Source organism: Epinephelus lanceolatus, chromosome 8 (assembly GCF_041903045.1).
Source record: "Epinephelus lanceolatus isolate andai-2023 chromosome 8, ASM4190304v1, whole genome shotgun sequence".
In the NCBI taxonomy this organism is placed as follows: domain Eukaryota; kingdom Metazoa; phylum Chordata; class Actinopteri; order Perciformes; family Serranidae; genus Epinephelus; species Epinephelus lanceolatus.
The window spans coordinates 15,132,163-15,156,981 of NC_135741.1; the positions used below are offsets into that span (position 1 = coordinate 15,132,163).

The window sequence follows — 24,819 nt, forward strand, 5'->3', positions numbered from 1 at the left end:
CAGACCTAATTTCCCTCAGTGGAAAAAAAAAGCTGTTATTTACTTAAATTTCACGGACAGGAAACAATAAACTGTGAAGACAATAAAGCCTGCACAAAATAGCATTTTAGTCTTGGTTGTGATTTATCCTGTCTTCATATGAGCAGAGGAAATCTCCGATACTAGGCTAATTTATACAATGTAATAATAACATAATAACGTTAGCATGTTAAATTAGTTTGGAAAATGTGTTTAGTATAAGACAGTTGTTTTGTCAGTGAACCTTGTGAGTTGTAATGGAGTCAAATTTTGTTACGTTACCTTTGTTAAATGTTGCTGTTGTCCCTGGCTTCATACAGATAGAGGAAATGTCCGCTAGCTGCTAAGCTAATTTATACAATGTAAAATGCCAGAGGCTCATGCTAATAATGTTAGCTTGTTGTATTTGTGGGGAAAATGTGTCCAGATAAAGACAAGAGCTTTGTCTGTGAATGCTACAAGTTATTGTGAAGCCAACTTTGTGTACTTGCATTTGAAATTGTCTCTATTAAGCCATGTTTAATGTGTGTTTTGAACAACTAAGCTTTACAGCGCTTCACAGAAACCCTACAGCCGACTAGCTGTTTGGAGGTGTAACTGCAGAGTGACACAGACACCACCGAACAAGTATAAATGCTCACAACAACACAGGCCACGTGCGTAGGCTCTGACGCAAAAGTATAAATCCCGCTTTAGGCTGTCTTGTTTCACAGAATAACCCTGCCTTTATGCTAGCTTAAAAAATGAGCATGCCACAGCCTCTTCAAGGCAGTAATGTTGGCCGACAGTTATTTTTGCTAGGAGGCCAACAATTGTATCAGGGTGGCCATGGACCCCACTGGCTCCCCCATGGGAGCACTACTGCAAGTAAGCTAATATTGCTAGCATGTTTACTGTTGTGGCGTGTTGAGTCTCTAATAGATGTTTGTCTTTTTCGTGGGATTTGTTGACAAAAACAAAAATACAGAATATCACTAGCCCTCTCCTTTAATATTGTCTGATGGTCGTGTGGAAACTGTCACATCCAGTCTCACATTTAGCGAGTTAATTAATTCATATACTCCTTCAAAGTGAAAAGAATTCATATCTAAACATCAAATATAGTAGAAATAAGGCCCAGGAAGTCTTTTTAAGTACTCTGTCCCTATATTACATTTCATTTAACCTCAAATTAATCTATTTTCTCCTATCATCCAGTTTATTCATGTACTCCCCACATTTTGGTCTGAGCTCGCAGGGTTTGATTCCATATCAATATCCTCCAACTCCTTCGCGTTTGTCTGTTCATCCACACCTTTCTCAGTGCTCGTCGCTGACCCATTTGTTGCTGGCACATTTGTTGCCAGCACATTTGTCTGCGACGTTTCTTCCTCTTCCTTTTTATCTGGCACTTGATTAAAATCAGTCCTTGGGATTTTCTCCTCCCTTCCAGAGGAAAGAGAAGGTGAATGTTTTGAAGTCTTAGGGGGGGTTTGCGCTGATGGGCTCGTTTGACCGGTGGTTTTATTAGTACCAGCTTTCTCCTCCATCTGCCCACTGGCGGCGTCCCCAGCAGAGCCATTGCTTGGCAGCACCTTGTTATCTTCTCTCTTCTTCTTCGGTGGTTTTTCAGTGTCTATGTCCCCATCTGTTTGCATAATGTTGTCTGGTTCCTTGGCGGTATCCTTTGAGTCATTGGTCAATGTGTCCTCTTTGTCCACACAAGGCTCAGTTTTTGCCGTCACAGACTCAGGACTGGGCCACTGATCCATTTCATCAACATCACCTGTAGAGTCATTTCCATTCCCCAAAATTTCATTATTAGGCTCAGCCTCTGCGTTTCCATTCCCGACGGTCTCCACTTCTGGTTTTGGCTCAGGTGACGCCTCAGACTGTTTATTTTTGTCTTTACTTGCGGTTTTATCAGTTCCTTTCTGTGCCTTTGTAACATTATCCAGTCCTCCTTCTTTCTGTTGCACAACTGCTTCCCCATCTTTGCTTTTACTCCGTGAATACGCTTCATCTTTTCCATCTCCGTTCCCGACAGCATCAGATCTTTTCTCTGCCTTCCTGAATTGTTTCTGAATCTTTCTGGGACACCACACAAACTTGTCCTTTGGCTCAAAGTGATGATATGCAAAGCGAATGAGCTCCTGACGCTTCTGCTTGTCCAGGACAGCAAACAAAAAATAGTCAAGCACGCTGCGTTTGACACTGCTGAGGGTCTTCTTGACTAGAGTTTCTTCCAGAAAGAAGCGCACAAGTGGGGCTTGGTAGTGCTCAAAGCCCAGCTCTCCGAGGCTCTTCAGGATGCGAGTGATGCGCAGGTTGTTGTGCATATTCCTGCAAGAGATCAAACAGTTGAAACTGAAATTACAAACTGAAAAATACAAATCTCCAGTTCTGCTTATATGAGGAACTGTGGATACTCACCGCTCCAGGTTTCCAAATCGCTCCTTCCAATTATCAGCTCGTTTCACTTCACCCGTCTCTTTGTTGACCAAACGCATGCCATAGAAGCCCAACATGAGTTCATAGGACTCAACTAGTCTCTTTTTGGCATCCTCATTCTTCTTGAAGGCCTGGTGAGCATAGACAGTGGAGGCAAAAAAATATATAAACTAAATGTAGGGCAACTTTTATGATCACATCTAACAGTTAAAAGGGTCAAAATGTAAATAAATACATGTACAATACTTTCAACATGTTGAGTGTCTAACAGGTAGGGCTGCCCCCTAACAGTCAACCAAACGTAAGTCGACAAAATAAACAAAAAACAAGGTGAAACTCTATTAGGAGCTGTTCCTTGTCAAAATAAATCAAAACCTATATGACTGGACCATGTGGGAATTTAATTTGAAAGGACACACATATGAAGTGGCCACACTCAGCAGTCAGACAGGAGTCAGGTTAATTTCCAGGGCTGGTACCTGTGGTTATTCCACAGGCTAGTTAATAACATGTCGGGCAGGAAATCCAAAGTGTGGTATCATTTTGAGAAGGTGAAGGACAAACCCAAGGTGATATGTAAACTCATCTTCATTGGCTGACTATAAACATGACATATCATCTGAAACATGGAAGTAGCTACATGCCCATTAGCCCAAAGCGTCATTAATAGGCGGCTCGCTCAGTGTGTGACGTGCACTTGTAGATAAAATATAGGCCTATATTAATGAAGGTTCATTAGTACGGTTTGTATTTCTCTGTAATGTAGCACAGTGTTAACAATGTTACTGATACTATTCTTTCTCACACCTTCAACTCAAACCATTGTGTTGCCCCGCACAAAATATATCATTTAATAATTAAATTAATATCATAAACATGCAGCCGAATAGTCGACTAATGGCCCTAAATGATGACTATTGATCGACTAGGAAAATTCTTAGTTAGGGGGCAGCCGCTCTTGGTACAGTTATGGGCTTTAAAAGGGAAAGTAAGTGTTTATCTTTGTGCCTTTATCTGGTTTGTCCACATGAAAAAAGCTGATGTTTTAAGTGTTGAAGTGTCTGCTTGAAGTGCTCACTCACGTCTTGCATTTGAGAAAAAAGCAGCTCGTAACGAAGGTAATGAGGAGTAGGTCAGACTGGTGGGGTCAACAATTAAGAAATATTCTGCTTTGACTAATTTTCAGAGAATAAACTCTCCACAAGGACATGAAATAACAAGACTACTTGAGGACATTTAAATGAAGCAGGAAAAGGTTTTTATGAAGACCAGAGCTAATGATGATGGGGAAAAATAAATAATTCATGCAGATATGTAGCTCTCAACCTCTGTATTGGGGACAGAGAGGAAGGATGACATGCAACAAAGGTGCAGGTGTCTTTAACCACTAAACCAGCACAACACCGGTCACATTTACCTCCTGTTGCTTATTTCAGAAAGAATTTATCACTCAAGCAATGATTGAGGTCATTTTAGAGAAACTAAAGCAGCTGTTCCAATTTTTGGAGTGATTCAACATGCTGTTTGAAGTTTTTCAAATGTGATGCATCTCTAGCCAGAGCAACTGAAATACACATTCAGCTCACTGGATGGCATTTGAGTCTGGCATAGCACTCATTAAATATGACTTTGTAACATACACGTAAATTGTCACATGAGTAGTTGTGTTGCTTTGTTGTTCCAAAAATTGCAAGTCACTGCTGACAATTAAATTATGCACAATTAACTGTTTGGTAGAGTGTTCGTTTAAAGACTTACCTCAATTTCCTTCTTGGTGAGTTCTGAAGCCATGTAATTAACCCCCGGCTCTCGCAGTGGAAACAGCCTTAAAGTGGGAAACACAAAATAACATCTAATGAAATCTTACTCAGTGAAGATGGCGCCAGCTGTCCCTGCAACTCTTTATAACCCCCAACATAAAATATATTCAACTGGTGGTGCTTCATCTCACTAAAAACACTAGAGATGTTCTGATACCATTTTTTCCTTCCCCATACAGATAACTGAACTGGTAATAGGGCTATACCAATACACGTATTCATACTGAACCGTTTGGTACAAGGCTTTCGATTTGGTGCGCATAGCAAACCAACCAATATGTTGAACGATCCCTTTACATTTGTAAAGTAAAATCTGCAGCTTAAACTGTGTTAAATATAATGTTCTCAGCACCACTGCGCTCTACAAGGAAGCCTGAAGGCAGCCCATACAACACAACAAGCAACATACTGTCTACACCTCCCATCCCCAAACCATACTCTCTACTCCAGTGAGACACACTGGGAGACACACTATACTAAGCTAATTTGTTGCAAGATGGTTAGTGACGCCATTATCAGACCAGAAACAGAAGATTGTCCAATAACCTACAGGTCTGGTGTTTGGAGCCCCTTTGATTTCTCTGAATTATGACGATGATGGTGAGAGATAGTGGTGGATAAAAACACATAAAGCTAAAGAACAAGCCACCGCGCAGTTACAGACTCTCCTTGGCAGCTAAACCAGTAGCACAGTAACACACAAGACCCCCGAGCTGAATCATGGGCTGCTGCTGCGCAGTGCCAGACTCTCCTTTGCAGCTAACACAGTCTATGGTTGCATAGCACACACACCCCAAACCAGGGAACAAGAGCCAATGCGTGGCTACATCCTCTCGTTCAAGCAGCTACAGTTATCACAAATGCACACACCCCTAAGCAGTTAGCAGTAACTACTGGTGGGCCGAGTAGCCAATTGGGCCAGAAAGACTGAATGGTGGGTTAATGATGGCTGTTTAGCTCGTGTTTATATGACTGTGGCATTCAACAGAGATGTTCATTCATGTATTTATTCAACTGAAAGAGCTTAGAGAGCTTGTGGAACGGAGCAAACTCACTGCCAACACACAATGGGCAAAACAAACAACACTGATACTATGCACTGTAATGTCAGTAGTTATATGGTATCTATTTAGTAGGGGAGGAGTTGTTATGGGTGGTTCCAGTGCATCACTGAGCAGGCTTTTAGGCCCGCCCAAAAATCCCTGTACATGGAAATGATGAACAACAGTTCCAAGTCACACTTTTCACATATTCAACAAGTATTTTCTAACAACTCACTGATTTTGCTTTACGCTTGACTTTAACACGCCCATTTCAGCCAAACTGTAATTTCTGCTTTGTACAAAAAAACCCCACAAAAGCTCAAATTATGTTACTTTTCATACATTTAAAATTTGTAAAACCAAGGAACTGACTCTGGCATTTCAACTTTTTGCAGTACATACCGAACCATGACACTACGGTATCGTATCAAACTGAACTGTGAATTCTGTGATGCGTTACACCCCAAACTGCTAACTGTGTTTCTAGGTTTCTGTGTTCTGGATTTAGTGTGCGGGCCTTAAATCATAGCTGCGTTACGTAACAGAGCTATCCCTGTTACAAACACGCCCCCTGAGGCTGTAGCAGTATAAACAGAGGGAATCGCCTTGTTGTTTACAAATACTTCCGGGTAGAAAACCAGCAGAGTTTGGAGATATATATATATATATCACGTTTAGACTAATCTGATGTTTGCAAAGTCTATAAACACAATGATTGAACAAACATTACTATTTCTGTGTGCACGTTTTGTAATTAATAACATGGTTATCGTAGATTGGCTGGGCTAACCGTTAGCTGTTAGCGGTGTCTGTAATAACTCAGTAACTCAAACAGTTCGTGAAAAAAATATTTTTTCCAGCAGATGTTTTAGTTACAACATGATTGAGCTAGCAAAGCGGTTTTTGTTGCTATGTGTGGTATTTATTCAGTTTTGGGAAATCACGATGTCTAGAAAACATCAGTGGCTTCAGCTGACAGCAGCAAAGCTAACATCAGGACGTCATCTGTTAAAAGCCTCCCGTTGTCGGATACGACATGAAACTATTCCCGTTAGCTCAATCATGTTGTAACTAAGACATCCGCTGGAAAAAATATTTTCAGTCAGTGGAGCCAAACCGACACTCTCCCTCCCTGGATTACATCCTCCCGTTCGCCAGCTGCAGGTGTGGGGTTACGTCCTTGTACAGTACAGGGAGGCGGCTTCCCTCCCGCGAGTGGGCGTGGACTGAATGGCTGCAGCCTGGAGTCATGAAACAAGAGGCTGCAGACATACCCCTCCTGAACCGCCCCCAGCATTTCACAGCAGATAGAAGTGCTTGCTTTTCCATGATTTTGAGAGCTAATTTTATATACTTAGCGATTTTTTTTAATCTTTCAAATTTGGCTCAGTGATTAATGACACATATTTCTGTGATGTGACAAACTTATAACAGACATTTTTTGCTGCTTTACACAGACTTTAAACTAAAACATGAAAAAATACATGCAGAGAATGGCTGCCATAGAAATTACTAAATTGCTGCCATTTTGCTAAGACAACACTATATACCGATAATCAGTTCTTTGCCGCTCTAAAACTGTAGTGGCCAGTGGCTGTACGCCACAACGTGCTGGGAGAACTGGAAGAACAGCAGTTTCATTTTGGTATGAAACTATTTTAAAGTTTAATAATAAATTGTGGTATGAAGTGCACAGACTTGTGAACTCGCCGACACCTGTTCAAGCATTTTAGGCAGTTGCGATACTGGTATGAGAACAATTCCATAAAACACCATATGCAATGCTGTAATTTTACAAAATACGTCCTTTATAAAAAAGTCTTCAATTAGCAAGCACACCCTAACACTGTCAACAAGACATCCTTCTGGGTATTACTGGAAGTTAGTGTCAGCTTAATTATTGTTCCTTTTTTTATTGTATCTGTAATAAAAGTGTCAGCTGAGATGAAAAGAGAGATCATTTTACCTTGATCTTTTTGTTTTGAACAAAGCACTTCAGCAGAATACTTGCACATTATGCACAAAGCATAATGTGTGCTATTCTATCACTACAGGTGCTTTGAAAGCCGTCAGCCAGCTGTTGACTTTTTTTTAAAATCACAGTTGATTGTTCAGCGGTGCTTTTTATTTAACTTTTCCTGCCTTGAACTGCCGATAACGCAGCAGACAATACCATTCAAGCTAATATTAGAGCACATGTTTTGCAATGAAGACAAGCACACCTTGCACTGCATTTTGTTTTAATAGCACACTCCTTCCTAAAAACTGTGTAACATGCTTCCGCTTGCAAGGTCACCACATAAGATGACATTAGCTTTTCAACCCTCCTTGTTGACACAGCCACAACACACACTGCAACACATAGACAATACATACCACTGAATGTACGAGTGCACTCTCTCCAGTCTTTTGTAATCATTTTTCCATTCCTTGAGAAAAGATTCAATGTAGACATCTGTGCCAGATGATAAAGAAAAGCATCATGTCACTGCACGCAGACTTTCCCAAACACTGATAATATATTAAAAGAATATCTAAATATATTACCATCAGGAGCAGAGGGAAATTTATTGAGATAAAACTGCAAGTTGTTCATTTTGTCTTCTGAGCACTCATCATCTGTAAGATTCTGTCAAAAAACAAACAAATGAAAACGCAGAATTAACCTCTCTCTCAGTGGAGGTGGACAAGATATATTTGGTTATATTACTTAGCTGATACTCACTGGATATCCTCTTCTGTAGTTCTGCATGTCCTTTGCTGCCCTCATGTTTCTGGGCGTATGATGCCACTGACAATAAAAGTGAAAGTGAAATTAGCCTCAATCCAACCTCTCATCCACATATTATTGTGGGGGAATAAGAGCTGATGCATCCTAATTTAAAACACCTATTACAGGTGGTGTTATCATTAGTAGTAACCTGTAATGTATCTAATGACAGGTGGAGAAAAGAGGAGGCTGGCATCATGCTAACGTGCAACAGTGCAAGTTAGACATGCAGGGCCAAGCTAATCCATTCCCCACCCCCGGAAAAGGGCTCAACACTTAATTTATCATTTTCATTTCAACTAAAAATTACACTCTGTGCTCAGTATTAACTGTCAGCACCCTAACACTGATATTTCAACGTAACACCTGTGAGTTATAGCCCGTCAAAGTAAGCTAACGTCAGCTGCTAGCTAGGCTAGTTAGCAAGCCTGCAGCACAGATGCATAAAGCTATCATTAGCTCCCCAGCCGTGGCAGCATTAGCTAACGCCTGGCCGGGTCCACAGGCAACGAGTTTAAGTGAACATATTCCCCGCCATGACATGATTTAAGTACGTCACAGTTTTGCTGAGTGATGAAGAACGCGCTTACATTTAATGTCCAGCCAGATTTGTTTTTGTCTTGACATGACCGACGGGTTTGGCTCTCTCCGGCCGGGTCGTCTCCATCACTCTCTGTGTCCCAGGTCGAGTCGTACTCACACACACAGTCGTCCTCCATCATTAAAATCACCGTAATGCGACTAGCTAAGGCTGAATACACGTGTAACCTGGTTTAGCACTATAACCGGGCATGAATCGAGTTAAACTTGCATGTTCAGGTTAGACGAGGACGGCCCTGACCATCCGTCTTTCCAGCCTACCATCGTCAGACAGCGGCACCGTTGGCGGCTGCAGTACTGATGCTGCATTCAAGTGCTCCCACTCTCAGTCGTAATTATCACACATCACAAAACTTGACACGCATTTGCGTTTGCGATTACCTTAACGAAGTCAGTATTTCAAGTCAGTCAGTCTTTAAAACATAGCTTCTATGTGTTTTGGCTTTAATACACTCTCCTGGCAGATGTTATCATACACATTGACTCCATTCAGGGTTTATGTGGCACTTAATGAGGTTGTTAATGTGTTTTGTATCAGACAATTCAATTTTCCGACACATCCGGAAGGCAACACACTTGCTGTGTTGGTTGATGGTGATAAAAACTGCAAACCAGATGATATGAGTCAGGCAGACTATCTTAGGTACAGGAAAACTCTTTCACTTCACTGTTATATAAGGACAAACAACAGCCATGCTATGATAGACGAACTGATACCTTATAATATATAAAAATAATAATGATAATGATCTTTTGATGTCATGATGTAACCAATTATGTAATAGCCAGTCTATTGAAAACATTTTTATAGCTTGATATATTTGTCTGTCTGTTAGCAAAATGTCTCACTAAGATTTGATGGACAAATAGCCAGTGGCCTCTTGCCCAAAGTTTTTGATGAAAATTCAGATCCGAGAAATCTGTCAGTAATATAACACGTACATTATATCGGTTTAAATATTACAAAAAAAATCAGGAATCCAGCAACTCTGCTGTTCTGCTGTATTGTAACTGACTTATCTGTGGGGATGTTTTTGATTTTTAGGAGTGCACATACACATGGGCGATAATGAGATAATGTAGATTTTGTGAGCTCACAAACTGCTGAAAACCTGTGCATTAATGGTCCAGGGTGGAGGATTTAGGGGCATCTATAGGTGGGAATGGTGTATAATAGTCATAACTATGTTTTCATTTGTTTACAGTCACCTGAAAATAGGAACCGTTGTTCTTGTTACCTTTGACCGGTTTCTATCTGTGTAAGGAGCAGTTCCCCTTCCTCAAAATCCACTGTGTTGTCTACAGTAGCCCAGAATGTACAAACCAAACACTGGCTCTCGACAGGGCCGTTTGCGTTTTTGCAGCAGTCACTGTAGTTCTCCCATGCGTTTGTCACACAGGAGAAGCTTCACTTCTGCAACCCCTCAGTTGGATGCCGCTAAATCCTACATACTAGACCTTTAGGAGAATTTGAAATTCTCAACATACAATTAAGGATAAAGTTAGCTGATGCAAGTAGAGATTTTGGCAACTCTGTTTAGTATTGTTAAGTTTATGTGCAGAAGTCATGTGCTTTTAATAATAAAAACAAAACATCAAAAGACAATCAGATCATATGCAAGTGAATGCAGCAAAACAGAAAAAGAATCGTAAATTAATTTTCAAAAGTGAGATTTTAATGAGATCCAAAGGAAGGAAGTGTTTGCTGCTCTTATCTCCTCAGGGAGACAGGTCATTATTTTATTTATCTTGATTTAACATTTTAAATATCTGAAGATCATAATGACTCAAAGTTGTGATTAGTTGTGTTCTGCTTATGTATATGTTTTTTTCAATTGATTAACACTTATGTCAAGAAAATATGAAAAATGGCCTTCATATTTTCCTAACGTTTCCTAATGTCTTCAAAGTACTTGTTTTGCTTGACCAGCAACCCCAAACCTCAAATCTGTCTTTCTGCTATAAGATGCAATAAATCTTCTCATTGAAGCTTGAACAAGAAAATGTTTTGTACTTTTTGTCCATTTCCATCCGCTGCACCCCAGACGTCCCTCTGTCCAGCAACACTTTCCAGCTCCTCTTTGGGGACCCCAAGGCATTCCCAGGCCAGATGAGATATGTAATCCCTCCAGCATGTTCTGGGTCTTCCCCAGGGCCTCCTACCAGTGGGATGTGCCCGGAACACCTCCAACAAGGGGCACCCAGGAGGCATCCTGATCAGATGCCCGAACCACCTCAACTGACCTCTTTCCACGTGAGGGAGCAGCGGCTCTACTCCAAGCTCCCTCCAGATGTTGGAGCTCCTCACCCTATCTCTAAGGCTGAGCCCAGCCACCCCACGGGGGACACTTGTGTCCGCAACCTCATTCTTTTGGTTCACTACCCAGAGCTCATGACCATAGGTGAGGGTTGGGACGTTGGGACTGGTGTGAAGAGGTTGAGATGAGAGTCAGCACCTTCAAATCTGAGGCCATGGTTCTCTGATGGAAACTGGTGGATCCCTCTGGAGCGAGTTTCTGCCCCAAGCGAGGGAGTTCAAGTATCTTGGGGTCTTGTTCACGAGTGAGGGTAGAAAATTAAACCAATAATATTAAACCATCCATCCATCCATTTTCTAACCGCTTTTCCTCTTGAAGGTCGCAGGGTGCTGGAGCCTATTGCAGCTGACATTTGGCGAGAGGCAGGGTACACCCTGGACAGGTCACCAGACTATCACAGGGCTGACACATAGAGACAGACAACCATTCACACTCACATTCACACCTACGGGCAATTTAGAGTCACCAATTAACCTGCATGTCTTTGGACTGTGGGAGGAAGCTGGAGTACCCGGAGAAAGCCCACGCTGACACAGGGAGAACATGCAAACTCTGCACAGAGGGGCTCCCGCACCCGGGTTCGAACCAGGAACCCTCTTGCTGTGAGGCAACAGTGCTAACCACCACACCACTGTGCTGCCCTATTATTAAACTAATCAACCAATTTTTAAAACTATATGTTGATAGTTGATTAATCCACTGATCATTTAAGCTTTATTTAAGATTGTGTTTATAGGGAGCTGCTGGTTGGGAAAATATACATGAACTGGGAAAGTTACATATAAAATTCCCAACTATACTCTGAAAGTTAATGCATAAAATTTATACCCAAAATGATGAATATAGGCATTTTTGTGGCTGGGGGACAGCTAGGCACATATGAAAACAGATCATATTCAATATTGCACAATATAAATAACATTAAACATTTAATTTTCTGTATTCTGGTGAATTTAATGCACCAATTTGTGACATTTCTGCATTAATTTATGGTGTAAATGTCTTTAATTTTGTCAAAATAACAGTCCTCTGCTACTTTAAAGTGTTTATTTGGGAGACAAATGCACGTTCTCATCATTGAGGGGAACGTGTCCTCTGCATCCTTGAAATCTACAGCTATGTTTATATATACACGAAGAAAATCGACCATCTGACCTCATGTCAATAAAATATAAGATGGCATCTCTATGTTACAGCCTTTAGAGACACTACAGCTTTTGCTTTCTCACACAGTCCAATTTATCTAATAATCCAGTCTGAGTCCTCATTAGCAGTGTCTTACAGTCTTGTATAATATCCTCAGTGTTATGAGTCGGATTCAGTTTCATACTGTACGGACCAGCAGCACAAAGAGAGATTCAGAGGCGTGAACGTATAATTTGACCATGATGTCCATCCTTTGACAGTAATTGGACAGATGCATTTATACAGGGGAGTATATCGCCATTAGAAGATATAAATAGAATCGTGTATTATCACAGGGGGATTCAATGTTGAATGGCCGCTGGTGTGGGTTTCTATTTTTGGTCTTAGTTACTGTGGAAACCAGCGGGCTCTGCAGGCATCCAGTATTTGCTGTTGCTATTTAGTGCCTGTGCTTTATGAAATGGATTCCCTGTTGCCTTGTTCTCAGCGAGTTCAATACAGATGGAAAGATTTGTTAATATATAAAGAGATTATGATAATGATGTAAACGCAGTCTGGCTGCGTTTATAGGAGATTTGATAGGAATTTAGTGACTATAGTACGAGCTTACTACTCGACCTCCCCACGTGTAAGTATGAGCGTCCTGCTTCCTGTAGAATATCCCTGAAGGATCCTGACGGGTGGAGTCGAGGGGTCATCTGGGGGAATTCTGCTCACCAGTTGCACCAGCTAATTGTAAAATTCACGACTAGGTTTGTGTGTAAAGTTCTCCCCAAGTTCACTAGCCTCAAACTGATGTACTAAACCTAAGAGTTTAGTAATGTGCTGAAACATTTGTAGCACTGTTCAATCTAAAGCAATCGATTAAACAGGAAGTCAGTGTAGCAACATAAACTGGAACAAACATAACTCCACAAATAACAGTTTTAGGTGGGCCAAACATGCATAAAATAATTGCCATTTCTTTGTCAATCAAAGAACATGGTGTGAAAATGTTGGCATTGGACATTTCTGCAAACCACGAATACACAACATTTGTACATTTCATATGTATCATATCAACGTTACTAAAGTGACGTGGTATATGAGCTGACTTTATCATAGGGAGGTGGAGGGAATGGTGGATGGTATGACACCTTGCTGTGACGCCTGCCAAGCTGCAGACCACTGTTTGAGACCAACAAACAAACAAACAGAAAATGTTAGTGACCCAGCACCTGTCATTTTTCCAGCAAGGCTAGTGCCATGAAAATTCACAAATCACTATTACCAGCTGTAATATTGAAATATTGTACACACAAATGGGCGGCTGTGGCTCAGGAGAAAGAGTGGGTCGTCAAGTAATCGGAAGATCATCGGTTCGATCCCCGGCCCCTCCAGTCCACATGTTAAAGTATCCTTGAGCAAGATACTGAATCCCATATTGCTCTCAATGGCTGTTCCATCCACCCATTGTGTGTGAGTGTGTTAGAGCTGAGGAGCAGGTGGCACCATATATGGTAGCCTCAGCCGCCAATGTGTGAATGTGTGTGTGAATGGGTGAATGTGACTCATAGTGTAAAAAGTGCTTTGAGTTATTGGAAGACTAGAAAGGTGCTATACAAGTGCAGGTCCATTTACCAGGTTCAAAAATGCATCCAATAATTGAAATCCCTTGGGCCAATCTGCAAAATAAGCACCTTCACTTTTGGTACTTTAAAGGAAGTATTTGCCACCTCCTACGTCTGTGTCCAATCAGTGTTGATGGTAAACATAGTCAGTTTGTCAGTGCATGAAGTATTGACAAACGCACAGTCAATACATCCACATATGAGTCAGGTGCTGAGTGTAATGACTGAGCGACTTTTTCCTGTTTACATTTCATCTGACACAAAAGACATATAGATTTTGAACCTTTTTTTAAAGCCGCATTAGTCTGGTTTCTGCTGCTCTGTCTTTTACTTGCTCTTTTGTCCTTTATTCTGAAGCACTTTGTGACGTCTGCTCTTGAAAGGTGCTGTATGAATAAACGTATTTACCTTCTAACTTCCAAGAAAAAGTCATCAGATTGTAAACTCTGTTTTTATTTCTGTTTTATTCTGTATATAACAGAGAAATGTGAATCAATAGTAGGCATTCAGATAAACTGCTGAAGTATTCGCTGATAAAGCAAACAGAAGAAAGGAAACAAGTGTCTTCTCTGTTCAATAAACTGCAAGATCTGAAAGTATGAGATGATGAGATACAACCTTTTTTTTCTTAACAAATATAAAGAGGAACACTCAAGTTTCCTTCCTTTCAGTATGCAGGTAAAAAAAATGACACACAAGGTCTGATGAATTCTCAGACTCAGATATCACCAATCGCCACATGTTCAAAGTATATCTGGTGTCTCTTGCACACGGTGTAAAGTCGACAGGCCTCTGGGTGTTGTACCACAGCACCAAATATAATTCTGTCATCTGAGGGGATAATCCTCCCTCTTGCTTGTCTTACCTGGTATGTTCTCCTCTGTGGATGAAGGCAACTACTTATCTGCTCTGACAGGTAACACATTTTAAGTCATGGTCTCTCGTCACGCTTAGTGCAAGTATTTCTGAGGAGATTCAGTTTACATCCATAAAGCACGAAGTGAACGTCCAACTTGTCACTAGTATTTTGAGGTGCTTCAGTACCTGTTTGAATTTGGGCATGAAAGTGAACTAATTAACATTTTGATTGCTGGGCTGTATTAGAGTTTACTCAGTAACACTTTGAGTAAAAATATCTAACTGCAAATCTCTGCAAATGTTAATGGTGTGTTTCTTATATATCATAAACCATTATAAATATAACCTATTTAAAGTTTATTTTCTAAGAAAGTTTTATTTTAAGTTTTTGCCGAGCCATAGCTTCAAAACCACATTATCAAAATTGCATCCCCTCATAGGTGTGACACCACATAGGTGGGTGGGGCACGATTCAAACAGGAAGTTGACCCTGCAGTGCATTAGGTGAGAAAAATGACATAAGCTTCAGCTAGTTTTCATCATAAGGTCATAAAATTGTCATAGCTAATATATTGCGCAAACCTCTGATGGAAACATGATTATAATGTACTACTTCTTTAAGATCTGTGAAAATGTGTTCATATCTTGTGTCTGTTTTTGAAATTAAGCTGTTTTTATTTTGTTCCATTAACCCAAACACACTTTGGGCGAACAGGACAGCATGGTTTTGGGTGATTGGAACACCATTGTGTGTGCTCTGTTTGCTCCAGATTAGTGGTTCCCAGTGTCTTCATGCATGCAGAACAATGATCAACCATAAAAATATTTATGGACTAGCTGGATTTTGCTAGGTGTTCTTTGCAGGCCATTTTTGCGAGCTGGACTAACCTTGACCTCTCAACCCAACCCTAATTAATCCTGATTTAGCATTTTTTTAACCTCAACCGTCAGCGCTACAGTGTTAAACTACCAAATAATCATAAACAGCCAACTGCAGAGCAGCCATCTTGTCGTAAAACATATTTTTGAATGCTCATTTAGACCTATTTTTAATGTCAATAGGCTAATTTAGACTTAACTTGCAGGGTTACCATAAGGCTCAAATATATTTTGTGCCTCCAGGCAATTTTTAAAAAATATTTTTGGTCAAAAATGGCTCTTTTGATGACCCCTGTTCTATTACATAAAGGCATTGTAGTCAGTGGTAGATGAAGTACCTGAAAGCCATACCTCAGTAAAAGTACCAGAATATGACTTTGGTAGTTTAAGTCACATATTAGAATATTACTTTAGTAAAAGCCTAATAATATCTGCTGTTTACTCTACTTAAGAATCAAAGGTAAATTCATAATGTTAGATATACTAAAGTATTGAAAGTAAAAATACAAGTAAATGCCGTTAATAAAAAGAAAAGGTCTGAATTTAAAGAATAATGAAGTATAATTCTTTCGTAACATGTACATCACCTTAAAAATAGAGCCTAAATTACACTTACTCTTTTTCACAATTTAAAGGATTTAAAGAACAAAGTCCAGTTGTACTCTCACGCCCATTTCTTCAGTCATCCATCTGTCCCTTCCTTCCTCCCTCCTAACTTCCTCCCTTCCTTCTCTATCCTGTAGTAAGTAAATAAGATGCATAGGGAAAATGTATCAGAGTAAAACTATCATTTTATTTAGAAAATGTAGTGAAGTAAAAGTGAAAGTTGACAGAAATTTGAGAGCTAAAGCATAATGCAGATACTCCCAAAAAATAAAGTACTGTAAAGTATTATTACTTCATTACATTACACACTGATTGCAGTATAATGTATCATGTTACCAAATCCTCTTCATCCTATCTGTAATACGTTTTGTTGCTGGCCTGCTTCTTTTGGAGTATTAAAGAAAATTCAGGGTGGCAAATATCAAAACCACTCTTAGATTTTTTTGTCTAATGTTTTATTTTGAGTTTATGTTGAGTATTAATGTAGAAAAATGTTTCTACATTTTAAATTATGACTGTATCCTTCAGTTTGCTCATAACTGACATATTTCATGGTGCATAAAGGAATGCAATGACAAACAGGAAAAAATGTGTTTTTTTTTAAGAAGCATATAATCAGTATTTCTCTGATTTTTATTCCTTTATCAGATTATGATGCAGCACATCAGCCTCACTGCAGATTCATTATCAAATCCTCAAGTCAAAGGAAGCCAGCAGATCATCAGCCTGATCAAAGCCCTTGCAGTTAAATTCACAACTGTCCATATCTCCGTGTCTCCAGGTCCTCGTCCTCATCCTGACAACAGGTTAGTCTGCACACAAATCCCTGCTCTGTATCAAGCTGCTCCTTGTCCTGCACTCATGTTTTGTCCCTGTAATTTTCCCCTATCCTTGTCAAAGCACAGCTGCTGTTCCCTGCTAAAGACCACCTTTCAATTCTAAAAGTTTGGCTTTTACGGAGGAGCTTAATTTCTATAAGCCTTCCTCCAGGATTTTGCCAGATTAGCATTTTTCCCCCCTGCAGAATTGGCAGATGGGTTTTATTTAGTGGAGAAATGCGCCTTCAGGCACAGAGTCCTCTTTTCGCTGCATGATGCCATGTGCATCTTTAAAATGTTTTTTGTGCCATCTGCACATTGTGGGTATCAGCACAGACACTGAGGACGTTCTTTGTGATTTCATGAGATAAAAAAAAATGGACAGACGCCTTTTGTGGACGGCGTTTAACGTGACAAAATGGCCGTGAAAAATAAAACTGGGATGAAAGGATTATTTTCTATCTGAGATGTAATGAGCCCTCTGTGTTTCTATATTGCTGTATTTTCACACATTCCTTTCAAAGGACCACTTCTTCTAACTACTGACCCTGTCAAACATAGTGACAAAATACCAAATGCAGTATAAGCACAAGTGAACATAAACAATTTGACTTTAGAGCAACAGTGTCTAAGATTTAGGTGGATTTAGTGGCGTCTAGCGGTGAAGGTTACAGATTGCAATCAGCTGAAACTTCTCCCAGTTAGAATTCCCTCAGTGTTCATTGTTCAGGAGGATTTAATGAGAGCTGGATTATAGGCAGAGGTCTCCTATTTTCCAAACAATAATAACACTGAAGCCACTTCTCATTAAAAAAAAATCAGTGTTTTTCTGACACTAGTTGGCATGTCGGAGACAGGCCTCTAGCCGAGCACCTGCTTATGTGTGCTCACCTTATTTCTGATACAGACCCTCAGGAGGTTTTTATCATTAGCCGAATTATCGCCACAGATGTTCTCCTCTCCAAAACAAATGGACCCCGTCATTTAAACTAATAAAACACATAATAAAGCAGTTTCATGTTACAAATCGATGTTTCTCCGATGCTATTTAGCATGTCGGAGACAGGCCGCAAGCCTAGCGCCTGCTAATGTGTGCTAACTTTTTTTCTCTGAAAACTTAGGATCCACATGTTAAAGGGATAGTGCACTCAAAAATGAAAATTCAGCCATTATCTACTCACCCATATGCCGAGGGAGGCTCAGGTGAAGTTTTAGAGTCCTCACATCCCTTCCAGAGAACACAGGGGAGAGGGGGGTAGCAGCACAACGCCACCTAATGGAGGCTTACGGCGCCCCAGATTCAAACGTCCAAAAACACATAATTGAAACCACAAAATATCTCCATACTGCTCTTCTGTAGTGATCCAAGTGTCCTGAAGGGACATGAAGGGATGTGAGGACTCTAAAACTTCACGTGAGCCTCCCTCGGCATATGGGTGAGTAGATAATGGCTGAATTTTCATTTTTGGGTGCACTATCCCTTTAAGGAGATTTTTACTGGGAGCTGAATTATCTGCAGAGGTCTCTTCCTCTCCAAAACAAACAGACCTGGTGATTTAAACCAGTAAAAAGCACTGAATAAAGCAGTTTCAAAATTAAAAATCTGTGTATTTTTTCAATGCTCTCATTGCAGAGAGGCTGCTAACCGTATATCTGCTGTTTTGAATTAAAAGAATCAGTGGTTTTCCAAAGCTGTTGTTGCAGAGGGGCCGCTAACTACTATGGCTGATGCGATACATGAAAATGCAAATGGCCCTATAGAGCCAGTGTTTGATTTTTGCCATTCTTGGCTACTGTAGAAACACGGCAGTGCAACATGGCATACTCCACAGACAAGCACCTGCTCCCTATATAGATTTAAACGGCTCATTCTAAGGTAACAAGAAAACATCAATTCTTTTTTTCTGGTGATTATACACTGAAGAAAAATACTTATTATAATATATTCCATTCCTGACAGTATACCCCCCCCTGAATCCTACACACTGGACCCTTAAGCCTGCATCTTCATGTGCTAATATTTGATATTATAAATATACAATAATAAAAAGCCAGGGGCATCATGAGGGAGATGGTGGACAGTGGGTAGCATTTCCATAATCCACCTCATTTGTTTTCATTGTTCCTTGTAAATGACATGGTAATATGTGTGTGATAATGAAATGTAACTGCGAGGGCAGAGAACAGAGAGGGAGAGTGAAAAACAAAATCAATGAAGCATCTCTTTGAGTCTAAATACTTATCCTTTAGCCCAGGCCTGATGGGGATTGATGGGCCTCCTCACTTTGTTCCAGGTCCTTGGGCTTTGAAAAGGATGTGAATACAAGCTGTGTGGATTGATGGGTGGCTGTTAGGGCTTCAGGTTCCTCTCTTATCAGCTGAGATGTAATTGATTTATGGGGAGCTGGTTTGAATCACAACGGGGATGCAAGTGTGCTGATTTAGCCACTTAACACAAAAACAGGGCTGCTGAGAGCAGGTTGCTCTGTTTTAGAGGAACAAAAGAACAATCCACCTGCAGAACCCTGCTGGTGCTTCTGATGCCTACTGTGACATAAGAGGGAAGCTTCTTGTCTCTTTTTATCTGATACAACCGTGTCATGGTTCTGTTCCTGCCTTACACGTTTCACTGGGAAAATCCAGCCGGAATAATCACGCTCCATGTTGCAACATCATCATTTAACGCTTAACATATTAGCTTCAATCTCACTGACAGTTCAAGTCTGTGCTTCTGATATGAGTAACCATGGCAACCGATGTCACCTACAGTAGGTTTCCAGAAGCATCTAGTGTAGCAATGTTGTTTATTTAACCGCCGTACCAGCATGCATCAGATCTCACACACACACACACACACACACACACACACACACGAAGTATCAATGAAAAGAAATCACTAACACTGATGTCATGATCCAAGTAAACACAACATGTGTGTTTTCTGCTGTTAAGAAACAGAAAGTATTGCCAAAGAAAGTCAGACTGACAGTATCAGGATCTCTATTTTTCTTTCAAAGTAGCTTTCTTATAATTTCAGTGTGTTAATGTGTACAAATGTACATATGTGTGTGCATATTTAAATTAGTGTATATATAAATTGTGTATTGGAAAAGGCAAAAATAATTCACAATAAAGACATTGCGATATCTATACAAAATAAAAATAAAAATAACAATATATATGTTATTTTCATTATTATGCAATTGTGTGGCATATGCGTGATTTTTTTAGTGTTTCTTTTAAAAGCACATTGCATTTCTTTGTAATGAAATGTGCTCTATAAATAAAGCCGCCTCGCCCTTGCCTATTATAATGTTATGTTTTAAAAATGTAAAAGGTTTATAATCCACATGGGATGACATCATTTTGTTGCATTAATTTATTGTCTCAACTAAAATTGTATTTTATTCCCTTGTCTTTGCCTCTATGCCTTCAGCACATCATAACCCATTTTACATAATGCTCATTATCATGGACGGATTACAGAACGGGCCTACAGGGCACAGGCCCAGGGGGCCCTGGCCTTCACTTCAAAATGTCCTTCAAATTAACACCCATTGATCAGGAAGAGACTCAAAGTGACCACAATGAGACACAAAGAGATACAAAAGAACAGCAAGAGACACAAAACAAACACAAGGCAACACAAAATGACTACAGAGACACACATAATGAACAAATGAGACACAAAAAGACCTCAAATAGATGTACAACAGCCAAAACGAGACACAAAACAACCACAAAGAGACATAAAATGACAGCAAGGAGAAACAAAACAAACACAAAGAGATGCAAAATAACTTCAAATATGAGCGAAACAACCACAAGGAGACACAAAACAGCCATATAAAACACAACATGAATTCAAGAGACTCAAAATTGCCTCAAACAGACACAAAACAACCACAAGGCAACATAAAATGACTACAAAGTTACACAAAATGACCAAATAAGACTAAAAAAATCCTCCAAGAGACACAAAATGACTACACTGAGACACAAAAAGACCTCAAAGAACTACAAAGTGACACAAAATAACTTCAGATGTGGGGAAAAACAAAGAGACACAAAACAACCACAAAGAGACATGAAATGACCACAAAGAGACACAAAACAACTAAATAAGACAAAAAACTAGCGAAACAAAACATCCACAAGGAGACACACAAAATGGCCCAATAAAACAACATTTCCTGAAAGAGACACAAATTGACTACAATGAGACACAAAAATACCACAAAGAGATGCAAAGGAACTGCAAACTGGCACAAAATAACATCAATTGTGGGCAAAGCAACCACAAGGAGACACACAACAACCACAAGGAGACATGAGATGCAATACAAGACACAACACTAGCTCAAAGAGACATAAAATGAGCACAGAGAGACATAAAACAACCAAATAATACACAAAATTACCTCAAAGAGACACAAAAACATGCAAAGTCACACAACATAATTTCAAATGTGGGCCAAACAACCACAAAGAGACAATAAAAATAAATAAAATAAAATAAACAACCAACCACAAGGAGACACAGATCAAAAGGACATGAAATGACTACAAAGAGACACAAAAATAGCTCAAAGAGACACAAAATAACTTCAGATGAGGGCAAAACAACCACAAGGAGACATAAAATCACACAAAAGATGAATAACGGCAACAAAGGTAGGAGAGGTGGTGGGGCCCTTTGCACATCTGTGCCCAGGGACTCATTATCTCATAATCCACCCATGCCCATTATTTATTTTTGAGCTGATTTCTTCAATAGTTGGTTAAACGAATTTGCAGGAGGAGCGTTTTTATTTTATTTTATTTTTTGAGATGTCTTTACAAGGCCAACACAATCCATTTTTTAACCCTTTGGTGTTTTGTGCAAATGAACGCAAAGAAAACATTTTTTAGTGTCAGCCTCTGGATGTCTCCTCCTTGGCTGCGCAGTTTCGAGGCCAGTTGAGATGTGGACCCTGCTGGTCTCTGTCCGCGGTGCTGAACCCCCCTCCTCATGTCAGATTGGTATCTGCCGGGTCGAGTCGGGACTTCACTTGTTGCACACAGCTGTGATAAGAAGACTGAGCATCGGTGCCAAAGCTTAGGCTACTATGTGTCTTATTCATACATCACATTACATTACACACAGCTTTTTATTTGGGTCTGCTGTGCGCATGCGAGGAGGCGAGCTGAGGACTTGCTTAAACAGATGACGGTGTGGAGAGCATCGATCGCTCTCAACACACACAGCAGGATATGCGCCTCTTTTTTCTTCTTCTTCTTTTTTTTTTTTTACATAAACAAGACATCTGAAGCTGCTAACACAGATTTCCTGGTTTTATCTTCCCACACGCCTCTCCTGCTACTACGTCTCACGCAACAGGCTCCAACACCAATGTGGAGTCTACGCTGAGGAAGACTACCACCTGTAACTGTGCCTGTCTGCTCCCACACTTTCACGCCGACGCCGAGGATGAAGAAGCAAAACGTCCGGACCCTGTCGCTCATCCTCTGCATGTTCTCCTACTTGCTGGTCGGCGCCGCGGTGTTTGACGCGCTGGAGTCCGAGACGGAGAGCTCCCGCAGGCGCATCTTGGAGCAGAAGCGCAGCGAGATGAAGAAGAAGTACCGCTTCTCCGAGGACGACTACCGCGAAATCGAGCGAGTGGTGCTGCAAGCTGAGCCCCATCGCGCCGGGAGACAGTGGAAATTTGCTGGCTCTTTCTACTTTGCCATCACAGTCATCACCACCATTGGTAAGTTGATGCAGTGCTTCTATCTTTAGAGATTGTGGATGATTAACTCTGCTGCTATTTACAGAGGAGCATTTTATTTACTGCTACATCATTTGACTGCAGACTAATTAAAATAAAAATACAACTGATCCCTGCTGTGTTGCTACACTACAGCCACCTCTCATTTCCCTCTCTCTGCATTAAGGTTATGGACATGCAGCACCAGGCACAGACGCAGGAAAGGTCTTCTGCATGTTCTACGCTGTGCTGGGAATCCCTCTCACCCTGGTCATGTTCCAGAGCCTGGGTGAAAGGATGAACACATTTGTGCGCTATCTCCTACACAAGGCGAAGCAGTGTCTGGGCTGTCGACGCACTGAGGTGTCCATGGAGAACATGGTCCTGGTGGGCTTCCTGTCCTGCATTGGGACACTGTGCGTCGGGGCCACAGCCTTCGCTCACTTCGAGGGATGGAGCTTCTTCCACGCATACTACTACTGCTTCATCACGCTCACCACCATCGGTTTCGGGGACTTTGTGGCCCTGCAGAAAAAGGAGGATCTCCAGGAGAAAACGCCGTACGTGGCGTTCAGCTTCATGTATATCCTGGTGGGGCTGACCGTCATCGGGGCCTTCCTGAACCTGGTGGTGCTTCGCTTCCTCACCATGAACACTGAGGATGAGAGGAGGGATGCTCAAGAGAGGGCGTCACTGAAGAGGGACAGAGGCCTTTTGGATGGGACTGTGGGCCTCCATGGTGTGGGGGACCAGAGCAGAGGCAGCCACAGGGACAGGAACAGGAGCAACGTGGTGCACAGTCGCAGCCACAGTACGCTCTTCCTCCCGATGGAGGAAGGAACCAGCCGCACCAACCTCATCGCTTCCCCGGCGGAGGATCAGAAGAGACGAGAAAGCCCCTGCAGACACAGGCTGCATTTTCAGATCAAGGCGGGCAGACGCAGGCCGGACTCGAGCCTCAGCTCCCTCTGCTCCTGTGTGTGCTACCGTCTGGGGATCTGTGATAGCCCTCTTATGTCCCACAGTGAACACCACGGCTGCCATATCAACTCTGTATACTACAACTCAGTCTCCTATAGGATCCAGAGCTGCTCACCGGGTTCCAGGGACAACACTGGACTCTCCTCCCCGGGAAGCACGCTCTCTCCTGGGCACAGCTTCCGGGAATTCCCTCGGTCAAGGAGAAAGTCAGTGTAAGGAGCAGTATAGTGAAGGAGAGTGTTTGCACAGACTGTAGACGGTATTTTCAGTGACACTGTATTTTGTGTTACACCTTTTTTGTGCATGTCAGAAGACACTGATTCTGCTAAATGAATAAGTTGTCTGTTGTGGCTATTGAAGATCATTTTATTTGTTAAAGGTCCAGTGTGTAGGATTTAGGGGACTATACTGGCAGACATGGAATATGATAAGTATGTTTCCTTTAGTGTATAATCACCTGAAAATATGAATTAACGTGCTTTTGTTACCTTAGAATGAGCTGTTTACATCTACATAGGCTGTAGACCATCATCCATCTTTTGCCATGTTTCTACAGTAGCCTAGAATGCACAAACCAAACACTGGCTCTAGATAGGGACATTAGCGTTTATTGCATTTTCACATTTTTTGCATCAGCGGCTGTGGTTAGCAGCACCTCCGCAACGAGTGTTGAAAAAACATTAACTTTTTTTAATTTTTGGTTTGTTTGTTTTTGGGACACCGTGTCAAGTTCTGCGTGTTACATGCATTGTCTTCCTTCAAAATATACTTCCGTTCTCACAAAAAATGTAACGTTTACTAGTCTCTGTCAAAATAAACGCACTACGTCGGTACAATGCAAATTAACTTTTTTTTCCTTCAACAAACACGTGGTTGGGTTTAGGCAACAAAAACACGTGGTTAAGTTTAGGCAACGAAAACACGTGGTTAGGTTTAGGCAACAAAAACACGTGGTTAGGTTTAGGCAACGAAAACACATGGTTGGGTTTAGGCAACAAAAACACGTGGTTAGGTTTAGGCAACAAAAACACGTGGATAAGTTTAGGCAACGAAAACACGTGGTTAGGTTTAGGCAACAAAAACACGTGGTTAGGTTTAGGCAACGAAAACACATGGTTGGGTTTAGGCAACAAAAACACGTGGTTAGGTTTAGGCAACGAAAACACATGGTT

General features: G+C 41.0%; 2 protein-coding genes across 2 annotated transcripts; one reads left to right on the forward strand and one right to left on the reverse strand.

Annotated features, from left to right (window-relative positions):
• Positions 1-312: 312 nt before the first annotated feature.
• On the reverse strand, positions 313-8,952 carry ogfr (opioid growth factor receptor). Its single transcript, XM_033628671.2, has 7 exons — positions 8,672-8,952; positions 8,037-8,102; positions 7,859-7,940; positions 7,688-7,766; positions 4,207-4,273; positions 2,431-2,579; positions 313-2,340 (listed from the first exon to the last, which is right to left on the reverse strand). Exons 1-7 carry the CDS (start codon positions 8,801-8,803, stop codon positions 1,221-1,223), a joined length of 1,695 nt encoding a protein of 564 aa, XP_033484562.1. The 5' UTR covers positions 8,804-8,952; the 3' UTR covers positions 313-1,220.
• Positions 8,953-22,008: 13,056 nt separating this feature from the next.
• kcnk15 (potassium channel, subfamily K, member 15) lies at positions 22,009-24,489 on the forward strand. The gene is made up of 2 exons (XM_033628673.2): positions 22,009-22,669; positions 22,854-24,489. The coding sequence occupies exons 1-2, from the start codon at positions 22,387-22,389 to the stop codon at positions 23,861-23,863; spliced, it is 1,293 nt and encodes a 430-aa protein (XP_033484564.1). The 5' UTR covers positions 22,009-22,386; the 3' UTR covers positions 23,864-24,489.
• The last annotated feature ends 330 nt before the right edge of the window (positions 24,490-24,819 follow it).